The sequence below is a fragment of the Phycodurus eques genome, chromosome 6 (genome assembly GCF_024500275.1).
Source record: "Phycodurus eques isolate BA_2022a chromosome 6, UOR_Pequ_1.1, whole genome shotgun sequence".
NCBI lineage: Eukaryota > Metazoa > Chordata > Actinopteri > Syngnathiformes > Syngnathidae > Phycodurus > Phycodurus eques.
Genome location: NC_084530.1, coordinates 26,610,261 through 26,635,189, shown reverse-complemented (window position 1 = coordinate 26,635,189; position 24,929 = coordinate 26,610,261). Strand labels below are relative to the sequence as shown.

General features: G+C 41.9%; 1 protein-coding gene across 6 annotated transcripts; it reads right to left on the bottom strand.

Moving 5' to 3' along the window:
• Positions 1-3,039: 3,039 nt before the first annotated feature.
• LOC133404032 (uncharacterized) lies at positions 3,040-17,120 on the bottom strand. Of its 6 annotated transcripts, XM_061679594.1 has the most exons (9): positions 17,077-17,120; positions 16,675-16,756; positions 16,415-16,571; positions 15,181-15,216; positions 11,555-11,602; positions 11,158-11,202; positions 9,025-9,172; positions 7,972-8,133; positions 3,040-6,887 (listed from the first exon to the last, which is right to left on the bottom strand). In XM_061679594.1, the coding sequence occupies exons 3-9, from the start codon at positions 16,553-16,555 to the stop codon at positions 5,929-5,931; spliced, it is 1,539 nt and encodes a 512-aa protein (XP_061535578.1). In that variant the 5' UTR covers positions 16,556-16,571; positions 16,675-16,756; positions 17,077-17,120; the 3' UTR covers positions 3,040-5,928. The 6 variants fall into 6 exon arrangements, with proteins under 6 accessions (XP_061535578.1, XP_061535577.1, XP_061535579.1 ...); XM_061679593.1 differs by having other exon boundaries at positions 16,415-16,756; XM_061679595.1 differs by lacking the exon at positions 17,077-17,120 and having other exon boundaries at positions 16,675-16,787.
• Positions 17,121-24,929: the final 7,809 nt, after the last annotated feature.

The window sequence follows — 24,929 nt, the reverse complement described above, 5'->3', positions numbered from 1 at the left end:
CACGCGATTATATTCCGCATGGACACAGCCTGTCAGCCTTCTTTTGTTTTTTTTAACAGCATTTTGGGTACAAATTCTAAAAATGCAATAGCAATTATCGGTCTTCACCAAATATTATTACTCATATGCATTCGAACAACATTAAAGATTAGAATTCAAGTTTGTTAAGGGAACAATAGTAACTTGCAGTATATTCCCTCACCCTTTTCATATTGCATGTACACTGCCTTCCAAAAGTATTGTAATAGTGATACAAATTCCTTTATTTTTTATGTAGACAGTACATTACAGAAAATTTGTACACTCAAGGTTACTTTCTTGTTTGGACATAACAAATGGTTGTGCAGCATATATGCATTTTCTTATTATCTCTGTTATTTGCTGTCCCTACACGCAACTATTTGCCGTTTTGGTGCTCAGGCCAAATCCATGTTCAATATAAAAATATTGCTTTGTCGCCATCTTGGTGCGAAGGAACTACGTTTAAGTGAGAGGAGGAGGTTAATTTAGTCAGGCCGTATCAGTGTCCAAAAATATTGCTTTGGCGCAATCTTGTTGCCAAGGATCTACAGTATGTTGACTGAGAAAAGGAGATTAATTTAGTCAGGTCATAGCCTTGCCTAATAGAAAAAAATGCTTTGACACGATCTTGTGGCAATTCTAAACCTTTTTAAAACTCACTCACTGCCATTGACGGGATTTGAATTCAAATATCCATTTTAACATAGAGGCCTGGCAGTGAATGAGTTTTAAGTGGGAGTCAATTACTTGCAGATTTTCGCTAGTCGTGGCAGGGCTTTGTCGTACGTTCTACTTTGCTAACATAAAAATGGCTAGGCTATTTAATTTCAAAGCTGTGGATCAGATCAATTGTCCCAATACCTTTGGAGGAGAGTGTTATTGGGCAAACATTGTGAAAAGAGTTTGGGTAATTTTTCACAGCGGCCCTATTTTTCAGCAGTTACGCCAACCATATTTTTCAGCAGTTTTGCAGGACTAAAAAGTCAGCAAGTAAAATTATTCTATCTATAAAGAATTTAAATCATCTTTTTGAGGGAAAATAAGACAGGATAGCAGAGTTTTGAAGGAAACAAAACAAACAAAAAAACTTTTTTTTAACCCTCCTCCCTCCCCCCAAAAATCTTAGGAAACATCTGTTAGGACTTTTTGAAAGAAAATTGGAAACCTCATCGTTTGAGATTTTTTAGAGTAGCCTTCAAACTGACGTGAATATTGCTAACACATGAGGGCCACTAACTGAGCCTAAGCCAAGCCACTTTCTTGTTTGCACTTGGGAGAAACCTTGAAGCCAAAGGCGTTTCAAATGCTGACAGTAAATATACTGCATATGTACAATCGAGGGCCTCGGCCCAGCACAGCCCACGGCTCAGTACGAAAGAGGTAAAAGTCTTTTTTTTTTTTTTCTCTCTTCACAACAGTAGGTTTTCCATCAACCAGCATCCACCAGTCGGGGAAAAACAAAGTGTGAACACTATTGCTAAATACTACATTTGCGAGTCTTGCGTAACTTTTTAGAAACAGACCGCTTAAAAGCACAGCTGCACAGCTGAAACCCATTTCATGTACGACACACAACGTACAAAAACAAAAGACGCACATACACGCGCGCTCATGTAGCAGCAGGAAAATATATTATGCCTAAAGAGTTTCTCGGCACCACAGGCTGTTTTAAATCACACGTCAGCTAGTGCTAATAAATAACATTATTGAAAGAAGGGGGGTGGGACGTACAATACATCTTGATAAAGTTAGGTCTAAAATGTTGTATGATTTTGGCTTTACACGCCACCATAATGGATTTCAAGTGTCGACTTTCAGCTTCAATTTGAGAGGTTTCAAAACAATATGACATTTACTATTTTGGAATTACATTACAGCCACTTTATTCAGAGTGCCTCCATTTCCCGGGGCTCCAATGTACTTGGACAATTGTCAAAGCTGTTTTCACTGCAGCAAACAGAACGAAGTGCAAGGTGACACAAGTGAAGTAGGCTACCACGAGGTTGAGAGGGGAAAACAAATCTATAATATAGAGATGTATTTTTATGTATGTATTTTTGTTGTTAAAATATTACGTTACAACCAAGTACTATATCGTGGCTTACCACTTTTCTAGGTCTAATATTACATTTACACCACAAAATGATGCCTAACAAGTTCAGAAATCAGAAGCCTGTAAAATAATGTTGCTCAACTATTATTCAATTTTACTTTAAAAGTGGAATTGGTAACAAAGAAATTATTACAATATCTCACCGTGATCAGAAGTAAAGACAATCTCCAGTTTTGATATTTTAGCAAGAGCCATGAAGTCAATGCACATGATTTGCTTTCATGGACCACGTAAAAAAAAATGAAAACAAATCTTTTTGGGATCCTTCAAGGTTTAGGGGAACGGGTAATCAAAGCATGTGTCAAAACTGTGTCAAATACGGTGGCATAAAATGGCATGGATTCCCAAAATGGCAAATGCCACATAACCTGAAAATCTACACTGTGCATATTTTGATCATTTTATTTCAAATCCATTGTGGTGTATAAAAGCAAAACCATGAAAACGGTTTAATAGTCCACATGACCTAAGTGTATCTCTGTCAGAGCACTCACTAATTCCCCCCGAGACGCAAAAGGTGTCATAATGGCCTTTAAAAAAATCACGGAATCACAAACGTCTTACACTTTCAGACGTAAAAGGAGAAAAATCTGCCACAATAAAGTCAAAAGTGGTCTCTTGTCCATCAACCGTGTCCACCATGGAAACTAGTGGCACAAGAATGCGCATTAGTTATATGCTCAAATATAGTTTGTGTATGTGTGTGCGCTATTTCCATAAAATGGAGCCACCAGCAGGACAGAGTAACCTCCCTCAATCCCGCAGGGTACTTCAGTCAAGGGCTCCTTAGTCACCCACCCAATGAGGCGGGCACTCTACGAGGTGACTGTACTGTACAACTAATAACTTTTAAGTACCCCCCAAAAAAAAAAAAAAAAAAAAAAAAAAAAAAAAAAAAAGTCTAGCTCAATTCTTAACATTTAAACTGTCTCCAAATATTTTTGAACGCTCAAAAACACGTCTCACCAGCCTTGCAGCACACATTTCCCTGTTTTTTTTTTTTCTTCTTCCCACTATAAAAATGTCCAGAAGCACTCCAGCTCGTTGCAGTGCTTTTTACATTCATTATTAGTGTGTGAGGGCGTCGGGTTAACACATCGCCTTTAAACAGTAACAACCTTGAAACACACGTGAGCCGGAGTATTTAACAGTATGCTATGGTAGCCATGATCTATCCATGTAACGGTCAGAAGTGTTGCACTATACTGACCATATTAAAGCTTTACAGACCTGGGACATAACATGAAGGCGGTGATGGGAGGGCACAATAATGTATGAGTCACTTGATTGAAAAAAATAAAAATAAAAAACTTCAGCGAACTTACTTTACATTAGGGATGGGCGTAATACAGTGGCGCCTTGAGATAAGAGTTTAATCCGTTCCGTGACCACACTTGGAACTCAAAGCACTAGAGTCACAAAGCATCTTCCCAAATGAAATTTATGGAAAGGCCCACAAATATGTGAGTGTTTATTTAATATGAAAAATAGCACACTATTATATTGTACTTTATAAAAACATACAGTAATAACATAATTCAATATAATTATTTTTAATTTTGTCACACTGCATCAATTGAATGACCATTGGGCTGCTGGCCACCAGGAGGCAGTATAAGTGACAGCTCTTATACTGTAGATGGACGTGTCAGCTCCTCGCAGAGAATACGACTGTGAGTACTGTTATTGAATGTCTAAATGTGTTGCTGCACCATTTGTGTTCAAATACCAGTTGTTTAAGTAAAAAACTAAAATATATATTTCCCGTTATGTGTTTGCATTAGCTAGCAGACTAACGGCTAAGTTTGTTTTAAACGTGTAATTCTCCTAGTTTGATGTTTATTTTGACAGTAAATTTCAACTGGAAGTGGCTTTAAACAGGATGAAACCTCGTTTGACGAGTTGTTCACTATTTGCCAAAGTGCTACTTATTTTGAGGAGAGTTTACTCCCACCATATAGCGCTCCTATCTCAAGCTAGCATTGCAAGTCAACAACGACAAAAATCGGCTGAATGATGGCTCGTATCTCGACCAACTCGAAAATCCGGCCACTCATCTCAAGGCACCACTGTCATAGATCATGAAGAACAATTGCGTGAAGCAATGGCGTCAAAACGGAGTGCGCCAGCAGATGCGCTGTTGATTCACTCTCAACATGACATCGGCTGTACCAAGTTGAGCTCCATCCGTGCCACAATACTGACATGAAAACGGGCTCAGAACATTCACCGAGCTTCCCTTAACTCATTCAAAATATGAAGAAAAGAAAAAAAAACATGATTCTTTCCCATATGGAATCGAGGAAATGTAGTCAAATACCCATCCCTGATTTTAACGCCTTATCCATACCCTTTTTAATGATTAATTCAGGATTTTTATCAAACTTATGGGTATGGCAAAAGTTGTGGCCAATACACAATGCATAAGCCAATATGCGACTGCCACCAAATTTGATTGTATAGCATAAAATTTGCATTAAATATATGATGCGAACAAATTAATGTATGTTAATGCGGTGGGTAAAAATGGCGAGACCCTAAATACCAGCTTATTGTTTTTTGGTTGTTTCCCATCAATGTGAAGGAAGAGGTAAAACAAACTAGAATAGCAGGCCTTTGAGTACAGACCTCCATCAAGGTCAAAGTGTTTTTTCTGCTTCTATAAAGCACATTGCTTGGGGTTGTTTATCCAACTGTTTGTTTGCTAGCAGGCTACTTACTGGAGGATGATGTAATATGTTGATAATGGGTAAGTGGTGTTATATTTGTTAGTAGTAGTTCCATTGTTGCCAAAGAGGCTCAAACTATAAAAATAAATTCCTGTATGTGCACACAATTTCGGCCCATTTGTCACCTCTCTACAAAGTTTTTGTGACATCACGTGGCTAGTGCTAAACTTGTGCCAGAAGTAAAAGGGCGGAGGGGACTTAACTGTGGAATAGGGGGTTTACTGAAAAGGGGAAAAACGCCAAAATAAATTACCGTAAGAGCATTCTTCCCGATTCCCAGCAAAATGTAGTGGGTTCTTCATTGGTAGGTGTGCCACTACTACTAGTTTTGTGGGAATCGGTCGAGTGTTTTTTGCGTAGTCCTTGTTTCAAATGAACAAACCGATTGATGACAATTAAAACAATACCTCACATTTTGTGACATCATGTGTCAAGTGCTTAAGTGACCACGGAACTTTGCAGCAGAGGGTAAAAGTACAAATAAATTCCTGTATGTGTATACTTTTATCCAGATCTGCAAACATATTTACATAGGTTTTCGTTGGCCCATGAGCTATCCCTCCATAAAGTTTTTATGAAGTCACATAGCTAGCGCTAAACTAGGGCTAATACAGGTTCACTGTGCGCTAAAAGCATGACAAAGTGACTGGTTGGAGGGGTTTTACCACTTTAACTGTGGAACAGGGGCGACTCAAAAAGGTCAAGAAGGGAAAATGAATTTATGTAAATGCACTTTTCCAGATTCCCCGCAAAATGTAACGGGCTCTTCATTGGTAGATGTGACACTACAATGTTTTCTATTGGTTCGGTGATTTATTGTGTAATCCTGCTAACTATCAAACCAACAAACTGACATCTTTTGTGCTTTTATACCTGGCAGAGGTAACAATTATCAAGGCTCACTCAAGTAAGACCTTCTCTCGGAGGTGAAAACAAGAGGAGATAACTCATCCTGTCCTCCCAGTCACCTCCAAGACTAACTTCAGTGACTTTTCACCTACTTGTCTTGCTCTATATGGCTGACGCTAACCATAAACACCTGACTTTTTCTTCTTGTTTTGCTCGTTAGACTACAGAGGACTCCACGACGATAACGGCGTCGCCGTGGTGCTGGACACAGTCGTCCAGCAGGGGTGAGAGGACGGAGCAGTTCCCTCTCTCTTGCCGCTCCCGCTCCTTGAGGCCCGCTTCCTCCTCTCGGTCTTCTCGCTTGACTTTGCAGCGACACACCTCGATGCCGGAATCTCCCGTCAGGCGTCGGTGGCGGAAGTGATCCTCCTCGTCATCCTCCTCGTCCTCGTCTTCGGGGTGCATCACGGTGGACATACTTGTGGCAGGGACAGCCCCTTGATGATGCGCGTCTCCCTCTCTTCCTTTGGGCGTGGCGTACAGGGGGTCCGAGTAGACGAGATGATGGACTTGATCAGAGGGAAGGGAAGATAGCAGACTGATGGGTGAAAGCGGGAGGCGAGGGTGTTGCGAGGGACGATAGCTATTAAAGGGCCACAAGGGCAGTGACAGTGGGGCAGCCTGGCGTGAGATCCCCTCATTGCCATTACAGGAATGACTGGGAATGACATCTGGAGTGAGCGCCGGTATAACATCCGGTGGAACCTGGGACGAAGGTGGCGAGGACGAGGGAGTTGATAAGCGGCCGCCCGCCGCCCTGGGTAAGAGGGCGCCGTCGCCCCCCGCTTCGCTGGGCGTGGACAGGCGGCTGCTGTCGTACGTCTCGTCCGTCACCTGGACGGAGAAGGAGGTGCTGCAGGGCGAAGTGAGGGAGCAGGACTCGCAGGAGCAGCTGGTGTAGTTGTCGGAGCTCTGGGACGAGGTGAGGCCGCTGGGGCCCGGGCCCAGGTAGGGGGAGCAGGGGTGACTGTGGAGGTGGTGATGGGGGTAGGAGGAGCTCGGCCCTAGCATGGCGCCTCCCTGCAGGGCGAAGACAGCGCTGTAAGGTGGAGGAGGTGTGGTGGGCCGCGCTGCTACTTCATCATAAGAGGGTAACTTGAAGTTGGCCAGAAAACCTAAAACAATAACACAGTCATACCTAGGTGCTTTGCAATTTTATGTCCTGAAAGACAACAATGTATTTTTAATGGGCTACGCAATTAGGCCATTCCAGCCACAAAATGAATTTATAGTTCCCATATTTTTATCGGTGTGTGGTTAATACAAAATAAATAAGTGAAAACACACTTTTTTGTGAATAAATAACAGTGTGTTCACAAGCAAATCACTGTGCAGCAATAACTTAGCCTTTTCATATACAGTACTGTTTACATTCACCATAGTTACAGCTCGCCGGAACATTTGTGTATCGTGCTTTTCTGAACACCCAAAGACACTTAACTTAAAAATATATAAGCTTTGCAGCAAAACTGTACAGTCCTTCCATGTTGTTTTTTTTTACCAATTAACAATGACTAGACCACAGGTGTAAAACTCGAGGCCTGCGTGCCAAATCCGGCCCACCACATCGTTTTATGTGGCCCCCGAAAGCAAATCAGGTGTAACTTCCATGATCCTTGCTAAAATCTGCACCAAAATTTCAAGCATTTTTTGGTTACCAAACCCCTCTTTTACAGTAACTTGAACAATAGCTGAACAAACTATTATCCTTGAATTTTGATTTCAAAACTAGTTATCCATCAATTTGCTCTGTCTATGTAATAATATGAGGAAGCGATGAAACATTTATATGGTTTTCAAAGTCATAATGGCCCTCTGAGAGAAACCGTAACTACAATGTGGCCCGCAATAAAAATGAGTTTGACACCCCTGGGCTAGACTGTAATTCTGATTACGTGCATCATTTATCTGATTAATAATCTTCTTTAACAAAACAAGGACATTTCCAAGTGACTGCAAACCTTTGAACAGTAGTGTACAATTGAAATTGTGTTTTCCCCTCATCTATGAATGAGGTGGCCCGTCTGTGGGTTTCATCAGTCAGTCGCCCCTGAGCAAAAAGATTTAGCCCACCCCTAAGCTTTACAATAATGTTGCCGGAGCTGAAGTACGAAGTAGTATACTTACAAATAGCTTTATCTTTAAACAGTGGAACTACTACTGGAAAACAATGAAATGTGTGTCCTTAAATAAACATACTGAGATCCAGCATGGAGGATGGGAAGTTGCAGGCTCCGTTATAGGCAATAAGATTGATTTCCCTCTGTCTCTGTTGCTGCTGGATCCTCAGCTTGGCACGGCGATGGCGGTAAGCACAGAAACAGCTGAAGAGGATCAGCACGGTCCACAGCAGCCAGAACCCTGCCACCAAGAAATAAAGTAGACCAATCTTTAAGCCAAAAACATAACAAGCAGCGCGATTTGAAAACTTGATTCATCCTTTTTCTAATACTAATAACGGTCAATCAGAGACTAACACAAAGAAACAGACAATTATTCAGAAGTTTAAGCGATTTAGAGTCTTCAATAAACCTGATATACAAGTGAGATTCAAACCCGGAACCTGCACTGCACATGGGATCAGTATTTTTTGACATACCAAGTTTTCAGGTTAAGAACAGCACACAATCAACTACAAGAAGGCACGTTCATTTACCGCCATACTAACTGTTTTTCATTGGATTGTTTCAATATTTATGGTCTAGAAATGTACTTCATACAAATATTTACAGTAATTATGGATTTACTACTGCGTTAGAGTAGTTTAGCGATACAGTACGGCACGGCATAAGAATACATGGTCACGGAGCACGAAAAGGCATGTTCAGTAACTTCGGTGATTGCTGTACTTACTGTTTTTCATTTGTTTTGGATTTATGGCCTGGAATGTTTTTTGTTTTTTTTAATTACAGTAAATATTTACTGTAATTATGACTTCAGTAGTGTATTAGCATAGGTTAGTAATAAGACGACGGCACGTTCCAACAAATTATCCACTGGCCTAAGAACGGAACTGCAAACTGAAGACTTCCTGTAATATGCATGCCAGGCCATCAGTTGGCGGTGTCACTTTGTAAAGCAGTAGTAATTGGTAGAGAAGTATTGGTGAACACGCCCTGTTTTCACAGACGACCGTTTTAAGTGATTACAAGGAAACATTAATGGTTTTTAACATCTGACTTTGGGACCTTTGCTTTCAAATGTTCGCATTCTACATCAATGCAGACGGACAAAGGCGGTCAGAGGACTCACACCAGAGTTCATAATAGTAGGTACAGCAGCCCGTCTCTCCGCAGCAGTGTCCCGTCTCACAGAGGTAACCTGGATTGTTGTTTACACCAGGACAGTACTTGGGACTGACTACAGGCTGGCTACCGGAACCCTCATGTTGCTTCACCACCTGGTGGACAAAACAACACACTCTGTTATTTCGAGAATGCCAATGTTATTCCAGAACATTGCTGTACCATGTATGCTTTTTTTCCCCATTTGATAGATGCTTTTATGATGATGATGATGAATATGAAATAACACAACTTTTGATACAGCAGGCAAGTAATGGTTAGAGCAAGTTTTATACAGTAGGACCTCGATTTAACGGACTAATATGGGGGAGGGGTTGTCCGTTAAATTGAAGCACTTTTTTTGTGAACAAAAAACATCAGACCAATACACAAATATTGTTTTGTACTTTTTGTGGGCTAAAAAGACTCCGTACATGACAAAATATTTGTAAATAAATATAAAACAGCTTTAAAAGGTTTGATGTGTTTTACAATTTATTCAAACTTACCTCAGTGGTGCATGAAAGAGGTGATTTTGAGTTCCAACTGGACATTATTTTCTGTCTGTTAAATCTGAAGTCCGTTAAATCGGGGTCTGTTAAATTGAGGCTCCACTGTACTTCGATAAGGGTCACAATTCCATCATGTAAACTTAGGAATGAACAGTTAAATTGTCGACAAAAAGCTTACTGGTGAATTTGGAAGTCAGACTGACAAATACTTATTGACAAACACTGATACATTTTATTATTTAAGTTCATATGGACAACACATCCATCAAATTTCTACAGCTCGTCCTAATTATGGTCACAGGTGAGCTGGAGCCTATCCCAGCTCACACTGGGCGAGAGACGGGCTACACCCTGGACTGGTCGTAAGTAAATTGTAGGGAACATTCACACGCACAACTATGAAGAATTTAGAGTCTTCAATTAAGCTAAAGTATGTTTTTGGAATGCAGGAGGAAGCCACAGTACTGCGCTGATAAAACATGCAAACATGCAAACTCCACAAGGCTGGAGCCAAGATTCGAACCTGGAACCTCAGGACTGTGTAGCAGACATGCGACCATGGACAACATATTTGCAAACTATTCCTCATCAAGCTAAACTATTTCAATAAATGTGTACCCTTTTTTAAAGAAAGAAAAACCAACAATGGTCAGTGATAGAACTACATTTACACGTCTGCACCTGTCCTATATTTTTGGCTGACTCCTTATGAGCACTCCTTCGACTGCCTCAAGTTTGTTTGCAGAACACACAATGACAGCGACCATGTTTCACAGTTGCTTGCTCCAGTATTATTTTGTTTGCATCCTTCATTTTCTTAACTGTAAATATAAATTTGATGTGGCGTGTGACCAATAGACTCCAATTTTGTGTCATCTGTCGAAAAGACTTCCTCCCAATAGCTTTTTAGCTCGTCGGTACGCATTTTGGAATGTTCCAGTTTGGTCGGTTTTAAGTTATTTCAGTGACTGATGCTTTTTTTTTTTTATATATATATACTTAACGGAAGGGTACCGACAATTTTGTCCTTCTGGGTAAGCAGTTTTTGTCTATGAAAAGGGCATAAGCCCGATAGAGTCTCCTTTATTTCATTAACTACTCAACTTTATTTATAGAGCACTTTAAACAAAATGAACTTTTATGTCCATACATTTTTATATCACCAGGAAGCATCTGACGGTATTTTGTACAGCTGTTACAAAAGATGGATGAATGACATCATGTTCTACTTCGTTAGGCTGCAAACTAGTTCAGAGTGAATCAAAACAGCTTGTCGCCATGTGCACTCCATTTGACCTTAACTGATTCAAGACTCTCAATTGTCCATTGGTATGAGAGCGTGCTCGAATGGTTTGTCTATATATGCCCTGCGATTGGCTGACAACCAGTTCAGTGTGTAGCCTGCCTCCCACCCAAAGTCCAGCTCACCTGTGACGCGAGAGAGAATAAGTAGGACTGAAAATGGATGGATAGATGGTTCAAGACAGGATTAATCAATTCCACACAAACCAAATTCTTAATGAGCAATTAATCAATTATGATGCTTCTTCCCAATAGACAGATAGAGAGACGGACACATAGACAGGCACCTTGTGAACCGTGAGTTGGTCCAATTCCTTCTGGGTAAAAGCCACCTAGGAATAAAAATAAATAAATACATTTTAAAAATAAATAAATTAATACATTAAAAAATAAAAAAGAATTGTTGAATTCAGTCAAATGTAATATATAGCACATGGAGGGAATTAAACTGATTTTTTAAAATCTAGACTTAAAAGTGTGGCGTATTTCACAGTGACTGCATCAGTGCAGGAAAGCCCTGAGTGAGCCGCAGTGATACAGTATCCGATGTACACATGGCAACCGCAACAGCGGTGCCGACAAATAATTGTGTCGCCATGGTTATACTCGGAGGGGGCGGGGGGGGGGGGGTGGGGCTGATTTTCATAGTGCTCTGAAATGAATACTAAAGGTCGAGCTGCTCACCGTGGAAGCCTCGGTGGTCCCATCCACATATTTCAGGGTCATCGTCATCTTGTGGGGGGTAAAAAAAAAACACAGACAACTGCAACAATTAGAAGCAACACCTCATTGTGAACGTTCATTAATTCGACATAATACATTTGCAGTTCCAATAGATAAACACCATATTTTCACAATGATGATATGTTTGGCGGCACGGTGGCCGACTGGTTGGAGCGTCTGCCTCACAGTTCTGAGGACCCGGGTTCAATCCCCGGCCCCGCCTGTGTGGAGTTTGCGTGTTCTCCCCGTGCCTATGTGGGTTTTCTCCGGGCACTCCGGTTTCCTCCCACATCCCAAAAACATGCATGGTAGGTTAATTGACAACTCTAAATTGCCCGTAGGTGTGAACGTGAGTGCGAATGGTTGATTGTTTGTATGTGCCCTGCGATTGGCTGGCAACCAGTTCAGGGTGTACCCCGCCTCCTGCCCGATGATAGCTGGGATAGGCTCCAGCACGCCCGCGACCCTCGTGAGGAGAAGCGGCTCAGAAAATGGATGGATGGATGGATATCTGTTTGAACAATAAAGACACGCAAATCTTCTTTTCCTTTCTGCTTGTAAACATTAGGGTTCGCCACTGCATGCCCACCTTTCCCATGTAAGCCTGACTTCTACATCCTCTCTAAAATCAACAGTTGGTCTTCCCTCACTACATCTATCAACTTTCTCTTCGGTCTTCCTTTAGCTCTCTTTCTTGGCAGCTCCATCCACATCATACTTCAACCAATACAGCTAGCTACTCACCATCTCTCCTCTGGAAGTGTCCAAACCATCGTAGTGTGCTCTCTCGAATTTTGTCTCCAAAATATCTAACCTTGGCCTCCCCTCTGATGAGCTCCTTTCTAATCCTATCCAACCTGGTCACTCCTAGAGAGAAACTCAACCTCTTTGTTTCTGCCACCAGCCATCTCTTCAGTACCACTGTCGCTCAGCCATACATCATCGCTGGCCTCACCACCTAACCCTTACTTAATGACTCCGCCATTGATCCCAGCAGAGACTCTTCTATCACATAACACACCTCACACTTTGCTCCACCCGTTCCAACCTGCTTGGGTCCTTTTTTTGCTCCCTGCTTTCACTGCAGATCACAATGTCATTTGTGAACATCACAGTCTTACCTCATCTGTCAGCCTATCCATATTGTAAAGAGGAAGGGGCTCGGAGCAGATCCTTGATGCAGTCCCACCTGCACCTTAGACTCCTCTTTCACACCAAAAGTAGACCTCACCACAGGTCTACTGCTCTCACAAATCATGCACTATCAGCACGGGGTCCAAAGGTTTGCAGTGTATGATTTTTATTCATCCCAATGTTGTCCTGTCAGTGTGTGCAGAAATTAAGAAATTAGTATATCAGTCAAGCCCGTGTAAATGTCATGCAGGCCCTGAGTGAGGAAGTGACAAATTGTGAGTGAGAGGCCACAACGCAAAAACACTGTGGTTGGGTTCAGGACCCTTTTGTAAACTGCCAGATGCGTATGTTGTCTGGATGGGGGGTACAATATATGCCCTCTACAGCGGTGTACGTCGAATGCAATGCACACAATGACCTCAACCCCCCACGAAGCGATGATGAGCCAAAATCCTACAAGCCCCGAATGACACAGCAAACTGACACCATCTAATTACAGTCCCAAAAATTAACTGACATTCTGACTTCACAATTACAATAGCCATAGACAACCACGGTGTCCCACATGCCATCCTCCAATAAGTTTATGATTCTGTATTTGTACAGTGCTCAACAAATACATTAGGCCACCACCAGTGGCCCTAAATTAACAGTATTGGTAGTTAAGTATTAGCAGTTAAAATATTTACATTTGTTATGGTTAATACTGCATACCAGTACGTAGTTGCTTTTGAACCCAAGTGATGATTTTGATGGTACAATATAAATAAAATAAATGAAAAAAAAAAAGTAAAATATATATATATATTTTTTTTAACTTCCTGAACAGAAAGAAACCCTGCAGTGGTTGAATGTTATGCTGGATTGATTTCAAATGTGACTATAAAAAGTTGAATTCACCTCGTTAAGAATGGTAAAATGTGGGGATCTCACTTATGTCGACTGGACGGTCGGTCTCTTTATGACAGGTGGTCCGAACAATATTGGTTTTCCACTTTACATAAAAGTTGTCTTTGAGCACAAAACTATCACATGATGATGTAGTACTAAGCGCAAACGGGACAACCAGAGCAAACAATTCACCCGTCTACCAAAAGTATTTGGACAATGATGGAATTTTCAGGATTTTGTTACCACAATCCATCCATCCATGCATTTTCTGAGCCGCTTCTCCTCACGAGGGTCGCGGGCGTGCTGGAGCCTATCCCAGCTATCATCGGGCAGGAGGCGGGGTACACCCTGAACTGGTTGCCAGCCAATCGCAGGGCACATACAAACAATCAACCACTCGCACTCACATTCACACCTACGGGCAATTTAGAGTTGTCAATTAACCTACCATGCATGTTTTTGGGATGTGGGAGGAAACCGGAGTGCCCGGAGAAAACCCACATAGGCACGGGGAGAACACGCAAACTCCACACAGGCGGGGCAGGGGATTGAACCCGGGTCCTCAGAACTGTGAGGCTGACGCTCTAACCAGTCGGTCATCGTGCCGCCACGTTACCACAATCAATATGTGATTGAGACCTTTAGCCAAGAGGTGTCACAAAATATGGCATTTACCATTGGACAATTATTGTCATAAACGCTCAGTGCCAATGAGACATTCGTTCACTTGTTGCTTGTTTGCTCTTGCTACCGTCACTTGTGTCTGCAGTAGGTAAAAAGCATACTGTACTCAATTGGCTTTCTAATTGAAGAATATTGTATTCATTTGCCTTCAGCCAATCATTGATTGCAAAGGATTTAGAACAGAGCATTATAATGTTACAATTATGTCACTTTTGTCCAAATACGCTTGGGCTCCTGAAAATAAAAGTACCCTGTGTTAAATTATTGTAATTCCTAATTGAGAAATGTCATATTTTTATCAAAACTTTACACTGTAACACTTCACTCACATGTTGACTGTTTTAATTCAAATTCATTGTAGGTGGTACATACAGGCAAAAATGTCCCTGTCCAAATACTTGTGCAACTTCATTGGCGGTGACAAGCTTTGATCAGCGCACAAACATGGAAGGTCATCCACAATGTTGAGCTGTCAGCATCCTGAATCAGCAATTTAGTCACTTCTACAACTGTATTAGTCATGCATGCAAACAAAGCTGTAGATTCATTAATTATAGGTACAGTATACAGACAGACATAAGGCAGCATCTTAGAAGAACAGAGCATACATGTTTTTTTTTTTATTTTTACATATCTTTAATGTTTGCTGGGCATCTGCTACTAGAGCATCTGTAATGCAATGCAAATTGGAGCGACAATTTAATGTGATAAGCTTGGGAATTGGGAAATTAATTAAAAAGATAAAGATAAGGACATGAGTGCAGGCTAGTCGAGGCTGCAGTATTTGTCAACATGAAAGCATGTTGCTCTGCAGGATTCCATGCGTGCACTTTGACAGCGGTGTGCGTGTGCGTGTGTGTGTGTGTGTGTGCGCGTACCAACTCAACCTTGAGCCCGAGACAGAACGTCAACGTCTTCTCGGGATCCATGTTAAGAAGAAGCGGACGTCGGATCGGAGTGGCAATGTGCAAAAAAGAAATCAATACATCAATAAATAATAGTAATAAATAAATAAAAACTAAAAAAATCGCAAGCCGAGGCGTGAGCTCTTTCCTCGGGTTTAGAGCTCCAATCACAGCGGCCGCCCCCCTCTTCACGGACACGGCGGCTTCCCCATCCGCCATTCACACGGACCGACTGACAGACAGACGAAAGGAAGGAAGAATGCCCCTCCCGGACCTCTCAGTGTCCCTCCACACACCGAGCGTACTGAAATACAGCCCACCACCTCCACCCCCTCCTGCGTAGAAACACAGGGATTTGTCACCTCGGTTTATTTAATAGGCGTGCAAGACGAGAATGTCGTCGACTGACGTTTCACGTGGCGATGCAAATGTCTTTTCCTTCCCTTTGTTTTGGTAGAGAGGGCTGCGGCTGACGTCATGCCTCTCGCAACACACCCAACCCTCCCAACGATCGACTTGATTGGCTGGAGCTCCCAGCAACAGTCGAACACACTTGATTGATGATCCTTTAAATTCATTGTAATTATGAGCAGCGGTGGGATGGAACTGTACTCATGTATATTTTTTTTTCAGGCATCTGTACATATGTAGTAACTTCACCTTGTGAAAAACTTATCTGGGTCTGTGTATAGCTCGCACGGTAATGCAAATCGCGATTGCTAACCATGTAGCATTTAGTTGTCTCAAATTCTGTACACCAAATTTATACCATACACTCAGTACCAACATATGCAGTTTAAGAATTGAAGTGAATCCCTCAAAAATGAGAATAAAATGCATGTTAGTAGTATTTTTTGGTTTAGTAATAGTGGGGGAGCAATTATTATTTGATTACCCTATCAATAAACAATAGGAGAATCGATTCTAAAAAGATATGATAGTGACAGGCCTATCTATCCATTTCCCGAACCGCTTATCCTCACTATAGGGTTTCGGGAGCGCTTGCGCCTATCTCGCCTGACTTCAGGTGAGGGGCAGGGTACAATTTCCAAAAAGGTTGGTCACCCCTTCCCTAGCTTGTACTATTTTTTTCTTCTTCTACTACTACAAACAATTCCGTCTGTCTCGATGCCCTGCCGCACCATGCTGCCTCCCACAGGTCAGCCTTGGTACTAAGACAGACAACTGGTCGGGGGAAGCCACTCACCTCGCAGATGACAATATGATTGTGTGTCAGTGGTATGCAAAGTGGGGGGCGGTGGCCCTGAGCATCCAAATCCAGAGCGCTGTATTTACGGATCTGTCCAAACGGGTTTGGGTAGGCACTGAAACCGTCCACCCCAGCCATTGATTAATCCATTATACTATAAGATTCAAAGTAGACACACGGTATTTGTTCCTTCGTCATTTGGGGATATTTCACAATTTATAAATCGGTTAAGATGTTAAAAATCGATATGTGCGTACACGGCTCAAGCAGATGGTCCCGTTCCTTACTGTAGCCACAAGAGGGCGGCCTTTCCATAGCAACATGTCGTCGTGGTCTGCCCTGGCAGGTGAAATTAATGCAAGTCAGAGCAAGTAAATCATGACTCCTGATAGTACACTGGCCACACAGAATCCGTGTTAACATTTAACAACGCCGTAGAACGGCTTAAAAAAAACTAAAAAATAAAATAAAAATAAAACGGAAAACAACAAATTGTTAATAGTTTCACTCTCAAACATACAAAATACACCCGTTTTGTCTGCATTTAAACCAAGCGTGACTATTCCCAATACGGCTATAAATAAACTTTTACCACGTACACATGGTAGACGAATGAGGAATGTCAATAAATGAAAAGTTAAAGAAAAAGAAATACATACAGGCCGGCCTCTGAATTCCTGTGCATTCGGCCACTTTTCTGGCACTTCCGGGTTATGCTAATCACGTGACTTAACACCACACAGGTGAGGGGGGGAACGCGATTTTGTTAAAAATACGGATTCTAAGCCCAAGTAATTGACAAAAAAAACTTTAAAAATTTCCATCTATTGACATGGAATTTTTAAAAATAGGCATTTAAGTTACCAGCAGTTTCTCCATTTGCCCTTTAAACAACCTGTAAAAAACAAATATAATTGTATTATATAAAAATGTAACAAAACAATAAAAGAGAATGTCAAAAAAATAAACAGATTTTGTAAAGTGTAATTACTGAAGGAACTCGAACATACTTGCATGCCTTTAAGGGGTGTGGCCTACTGAGTGACATCAGGAGCTGGAGTTCATGTGAGCACCTGGGCGTGAGTTGTGGTCGACAGCAGGTTCTTCCGAGTGTTCTCATTTTGAATTTGCATGTTTGACTGTTTGTCCCGTTCATTAAACGGCTGATTGTTCATCGGCAAATGTGCCTCTCCTTGTTCATAGGACAGGGCAATACAGATACTTAATTGCTCTCTCTCTATATATTTTTTTCATTTCACTCGAGCGGTGGTGTATCTGAATTCAAATTTTGGCTCGCAACAGAACTAAAAAAAAATTGACCAAGTTTCAGTAAGCCAATCGAAAAAACCTGTGAGTTGGGGCACTTGTAAGTCAAGGTACCAATGTATTTTGGTTATGATTGAGCCCATTGAACTCTACTTGGCAACAAGTGACCAGCACAAATTTGTTCAGAAGTTGTGATGTGCCTAAAATTACAAACACCTCAGCAGTATGATGCGTTACAGTTGTACACGACTGAAAATAAAAAATAATAGCCATATTGTAACGTGTGAATACTGTATTATTATCTTTCTACCAGCAGATCTGTATTGGAGATCATAAACTTGTGGGTGTGTCTTATATTATAGCTGTCGTCGTGTTCACAAGAGGGCAGCAGCATACAGGCCTTGGATGAAGCCTCTCCTCCTGAAAGAGTAGAGAGTACTGTATTACAGTTCATCAAATTAAATTAATTATGCCCTCTACGTAATTAGGTTGGAGGCATGCACATTTTGTTAGGTTTGTCCATTTAAAATGAATATGCACTTCCTATTTCATGGTATACTTGCAAGAAAGCATGTGTGCGCTTACTGTAAGACACTCTGGCCTATCCCCATTTCCTTTCATGTTTTTCAAGTCGAATGTGTGCACCTTTTTGCATGTGTACGTGTCAAAGGGGAAATGGAAGTGCTTCAGGCCTTCATGCAAACAAAATATTTCATTCCTATGTTCCGACTTGAAAACTCAGATAAGCAAGATGTGTTGGTTTTCATGAAACCAGTCTGGTAAATTCACAGTTGAATCATTGACCTTCACGAGACACGGGAAAATATATACGTTTTTAAATCCAAACATAATGCTGTTTATCACTCATAATTGTCCAGCCTGAACTTATCATTCATTGACATCTGACACTCATTGAAATATCTCTAATCACTTACTTCACTGTCGTATCTTTAAAAAAAAAAAAAGAACTAACTCATTCACTGCCACCCTTCCCAGTTAACATGGATATTTGACTTCTAAAGCCGTCAATGGCAGTGAATGTACTAATAATAATGTAACCATATACCTCTATTTTTCTGTCCATCTTTACTAATACCTTTGTTGATTGGATGGAAGCAATCACGTGGTTCAGGCTGGCTTATAGAAATATGTGTAGTGCTCATTTCAACTTCAGTTTACGTTACCAAATATGGTTCCTTGCCCTATGAAGGAGAATTACATAATAAATGTCAGCCCATTCAACAGGAATTGGTCCAAGTGGTAACATTGACATGGGTCTCCAAAATTTCCATTTAAGGCGTATCCCGCCGTGATCAGATTTTCTGTAAATTGCCCAAGAATTAAAGACATCGTGTGAGCTTGTTTGCTCACTCTCCGAAATGACACAATATGTCAAAATTTCCTCTGACTCATCGACGCAACACACTGAAACGTGTGTGCCTTCACACACACCACACGACATAAAAATAGTACACATCGTGAAATCACTATATGATATTTTGAATTGATTTATAAGAACAAAATATGCTTAGGCAAATAAAGAAACGTGCTAGTTGCGGGGGTGGGAAAATGTTTTAAAAATTGTTTTAAAACTGAGAGATGGGCCACACCATTCGAAAAAGTCTGTACACCCCCTATTTAAATGTCAGTTTACTGTGATATAAAAAATGATCTCACGATAAATCATTTCAAAAATTCCTGTTGTGGAAGCTCTCTGCGGCTCATGGCTTGTGCTGTAAGATGTGAGTGGAAAAGTGACAGAAAAAGCCTACGAGAACACCAGAACATTTATTTGGGGTTACTCACAGGCAGTTCGAATGCTGGCAGGTGTGTGCCGACTCCCACTTAACAAATGTACGGAAACAAACACTTGAATGAAAACAACAAATGAGACTATTATTACAAGACTCTCATGCTTGTCTGCTTTGAATCCGATCATGAGAACTGAGAAGTTAGCAGCAAGTCAAAACGCAACTTGTCTTTTAATGTTCCATGACGAGGCCAGTGGAAGTTTATGATAGCAGATTCCAAAAGTGATTTACTATTGTGTGCACAAGATAGGAGGCCTTTTGAACCTGTAATGGGACATTCAATTGAGCAACATTGCTGTAAACGTGGTGCAGTTGGAGGCAGTTTGCAAAATATAGCTTCATCCATCCATGCTGACAAACTATCCCAAACAAAATGCATATATATATATATATATATATATATATATATATATAGCTGATGAAGTGCTGTTAAGGATGTGTGCGGGATATGACAAAACACTGGTAGTTCGCTGAAAGATTAGACGGCAAAGAGCTCAAACTTTGACAGCGCTGTCAAAACAGAAGTCCTCGTACTGCAAAAAGCAATGTCCACATGTATTTTGAAACCTGCCTGTCAAAATTACAGTCACACGTCTCAACAAGTGACGTCATCTGGAAAGTGCAACTGAACTTCCTTTCCCAGCCGAGCAGAAGGTGAATCATCGTCCGATGCCGAGAAGGTGTCACATACTACGACGCTGCCCCAGGCCACACCATGTGTCAGGTGGAACTCGAGCTTTAGAAAAACAAAAACAAAAAAAACTTTTAAATGAAAAAAATAGTCCCAGAAAAGCAGACTAGAACACTAGAACTCTTTATTTTTAAAGCAGTGTTTCCCAACCTTTATTTAGCCAAGGCACATATTTTACATCTCACATTTTCCCACGTGTTTGGGAGATTTTGTTATGGTCCATTGAAATCAAGAATGACCGTTACGGCCATAATTCCAAACGGTATGTTTAGCACAAACAACACTGTTCATCACCAAAAGAACACCGTACCTACAGTGAAGCATTTCATCAGCTGGAACTGGGGCCTTAAGACAAAGTGGATGGAATTGTGAGCAGTTCAAAATAGCAGTCAGTGTTAGCACAAAATATTCAGGCTTCTGATAGAAAGCAAAACAAAATGTCTGGAAAAGCCTACGAGAACAACTGAACTTTATTCGTGGTTAATCAGATGCACCTGAAATGCCGCCAGGTGTGTGCTGACTCCCGTTTAGTATTTGAATGTTAATTATGAACACAGCCACATCACACTTATAAGAGGGTGTGCACACTTGTGGAACCACATTATGTATAAATTTAAATATGTGTACGTGATCAAAAACATTTATAGTAAAAAAATAATTTTGGCACCATCCATCCATCCATTTTCTGAGCCGCTTATCCTCACTGGTTGCCAGCCAATCACAGGGCACACATAAACAAACAACCATTCACACTCACATTCACACCTATGGGTAATTTAGAGACTTCGATTAATCTACTATGCATGTTTTTGGGATGTGGGAGAAAACCCACGCAGGCATGGGGAGAACATGCAAACTCCACACAGGCGGGGCCGGGGATTGAAACCCGGTCCTCAGAACTGTGAGGCAGACGCTCTAACCAGTCATCCACCGTGCCATTTTGGGACCAATCAAATGAAAATGAATAGTGTCCTCAAGGGAAGGTGGTGGTTGGGAATCACTGGGTTAAAGATTGGAAGTCAACCAGGGGTCACGTTACGGATTGTTGGATTCACATGAGACCTTATAATGACTGTCTTACTCGAATTTAAGGGTATAAACAAGTCATATGATAAAGCAGTAAACCAATACTTCACTCTTTGCACTTGGAATTACACATCTACTATAAACGTTTTAAATGGTGCAACTGGCATTGTGGTGTCCTGGAGTCATCCTGCCTTAATTATCAGGTCAAAGGCAACCTGAGAGTCAGCACTAGTGATAGTTTGGAGGGGGTGTTCGTAGCTGCTGAAGCCTGGGTGCACACGCATGAAGGCGCCATGAATGCTGAAAGTCACAACATGCAGCGTGATGCATCCAGACCATGTCTTTTTCATGGACGATTCCAGCAAGATTAAAGCTACTATGTGTGATTGTTCTTGTAAAAAACAAACAAACAAAACACAGCAAACCATTGGGAGGAGGTCGATCCTAGTGAAGAAGTGCTATTCTTTTTTTTCTTTTTTACAACTAGTTCCCTGCTGCAGAGGAAATTAAGGCACAAGCACAAAAAAAGCTGACCAGCATCATGTCTGCGATCCATTTCCTCATTGCCGTCTTGTTTGAGTTTAGCGACACATTTTTAAAAAGAGAATGCAACGATTCAAAATCTCATCGTTGTGGCAGCCTCACTCTTTGTTTATGTTAAGCCACTGAGGGGTGTAACATGCAAAACACGCAACATTGCAACCATATGTTCATGTTTCCTAACAAAATGAAAACTGTCTTCGTGTGAAAAGGGAACAAAAACAGCACAAAAGGAAACATTCTCCTTACTTGCGCTTGCATTTGAGTCACATCTGCTTTAGGGCAGCGGTTCTCAAACATTTTACATTAAGTACCACCTAAAAAAAATACTTCGTTCTCCAAGTACCACCATCATGACCAATATTAGAGTACAGTAGTATTATAGGCCAAAATGCTCATCAAAAACAAGGCATGGGTTTTATTCCTAAAAAGCACATGTAACACTATGGTAATCAACTTTAAAATTATAGAAACAAATAACTAAATAAATAAAAATAAACAACAATTTAAAAATGGTTGTTTATTTTCAAAATGTATTGCACATTTTTAACTAGTCAGCACATTTGGAAGTATAGGAATGGCAACCAGACTTGGTGCTATGCTGTGGAAAAGGCATGTAAAACAGTGTGTACACACACACCAACCATCCATCCATCCATTTTCTACCGCTTATCCGAGGTCGGGTCGCAGGGGCAGTAGCTTTAGCAGGGACGCCCAGACTTCCCTCTCCCCAGCCACTTCATCCAGCTCTTCCGGGGGGATCCCGAGGCGTTCCCAGGCCAGCCGAAGGATGTAGTCTCTCCAGCGTGTCCTGGGTCGTCCCCGGAGTATACCCACACCTGCTCGGCGCCTCTCACCGTGGGCAACTCCAGAGTGGAAGAGAGTCCAACCCCTCTCGAGAGGACTGGTGCCAGAGCCCAAGCTGTGCGTGGAGGCGAGAACTTCTCGATCTCACACACCAGCTCGGGCTCCTTCTCTGCCAGAGAGGTGACATTCCACGTCCCTAGAGCCAGTTTCGTAGCCGGGGATCGGATCGGCAAGGACCCCGCCTTCGGCCACCGCCCAGCTCGCACCGCACCCGACCCCTATTGCCCCTCCCACAGGTGGTGAGCCCATGGGAAGGGTTACCCACGTTACCCTTTCGGGCTGTGCCCGGCCTGGGCCCCATGGGCGCAGGCCCGGCCACCAGGTGCTCGCCTTCGAGCGCCACCTTCAGGCCTGGCTCCAGAGGGGAGCCCCGGTGACCCGGTAAACGGAGTCCATAGTTTCTCGTCATCATAAGGGGTCTTTGAGCCGTGCTTTGTCTGGTCCCTCACCTAGGACCTGTTTGCCATGGATGACCCTGCCAGGGGCATAAAGCCCCAAACAACTTAGCTCCTAGGATCATTGGGACGCACCAACAATCAGGATGAATTTGAGCATTTCCCCTTTTTCAGATCAAAGTCCGTAATGGCCAAAGATTATCCTAAGCAATTTTCTGCTTTTCTGAGAGGTTAAACATTTATTAAGATGACAATCCATATGATCCCGCTTTAGTAAAACATGTCTTTAGTAATCTGTTGCCAAGTTTAACTCCTCTCTCTGATCCACCGCAGTTTCCTATATGTTTTCCACTTCTTTCTTTTATACCCTGCAGTCCTGAGACACAGTGACCCACTTTAAGTTCCGCCTAAATTGCAAAGGAGCACGAGTGAATGTTCACGTAAACAGCTAACGCCTCATGTTTTTGCAGGATTTTAACAAAGTCTCTCCCCCACTAGTCTTTCTCCCTCCACGACCCTGGCATTTTTTTGGGAATGGGAGAAAGATAAGGATCTTTGCCACGAGTAATTACCAGGGGGGACCCCGAGCGCTCGGCAGTAACCGTCCCCTGCATGCAAGGAATGCTGCCGACATGCACTTCCAGCCTTAATCAAAAAAGGGAGGTACATTAAAATGCGGACAGCACACAACTTTATTGAATTTTGACGGATGGCTGGGACGGGTGTTGACAAAGAGAAGCAATTTTGGGAGAGAAAAAAAAATGGGGCTTTCCGAGTGTAACAAGAACAGAAAATTGATGGTCAGGACGTTTTTTATGAGATCTGTTTTTTTCCTCTCTCTCTTTTTTTTTTAGACAGCTGCACTTAGGGGCTGTGGAAACATTTACAGGCACACATGCTCTATTATTAAGCATGCAACCTGGATTGGACATCTACCTGCATAGCATACAAAGAAAACAAAAAGGGGCGTATTGTAACATACTTACACCATATTTTACTTTGGCATCCTTTTTGTCATCAATCCTCACTCTTGTTTTTCTCCCTGGTCCTCTCTACCTTCCCCCACGGCTGTGCAAAGCAGGGCCATGGGTTCAAAGACGTGCACACACCAGAATGTAGGTCAACCATCAGTGCTGAATTACCGATTAGAAACAGCTGTGTGTTTGTGGGCCGGGCTTGCTCCATGTCTGCTGAGGCCAGCGAGCATCTGCGGGCAAAACGGAACGGCTTCACCGCACTCGTGCGCTGAATCGATCGAGTACGGGGGGCGAGTGTTACCACTTGAGTTTTGTGTGCAACTGGATGCGAACAAACAAATCTTATGAGTCATGCTCAGCACTACCGCGCAAATGAAAATGTGTTGTGTAATGTGTATCATCCAATGGTGGACGCTGAGGGTCAGCAAGGCCTAAACACTATCAAAAGGACTGACCTACATGCTGGTGGAAGGATATCCAAAACATTTGACCCAAGTCATACAGTTTAAAGGAAATGGTACCAAATACTAATGCGATGTATGTAAAGTTGTGACTTCGAATAAAGTCATGAAAAAAAAAATCCTCGTCTAATTCTTCTGGCATTTAGTAAATAGAAATAATTTTGGCAATCCTAATTGACCTAAAACAGGAAATGTTTAGTCAGATTTCATGTCAGACAGTGAGGATTAAAAAAGTGTACTGTATTTTCGCGAACATAAGGCGCACCGTATTAAAAGGCGCAGTCTCAGTTATATTTCTGAATTTAACACATACATAAGGCGGACCGCACTATTGGGGGCACCGCACTATTGGGCGCAGGCATGGTAAAACATACGCTATCTTAAAACATACGGTAGCATGCATGCATGCTAAAACATACGCTAACATGCATGCTAGCGTATGTTTTTAAAAAGGCAGCGGGAGCAAAACTGAGTTTGG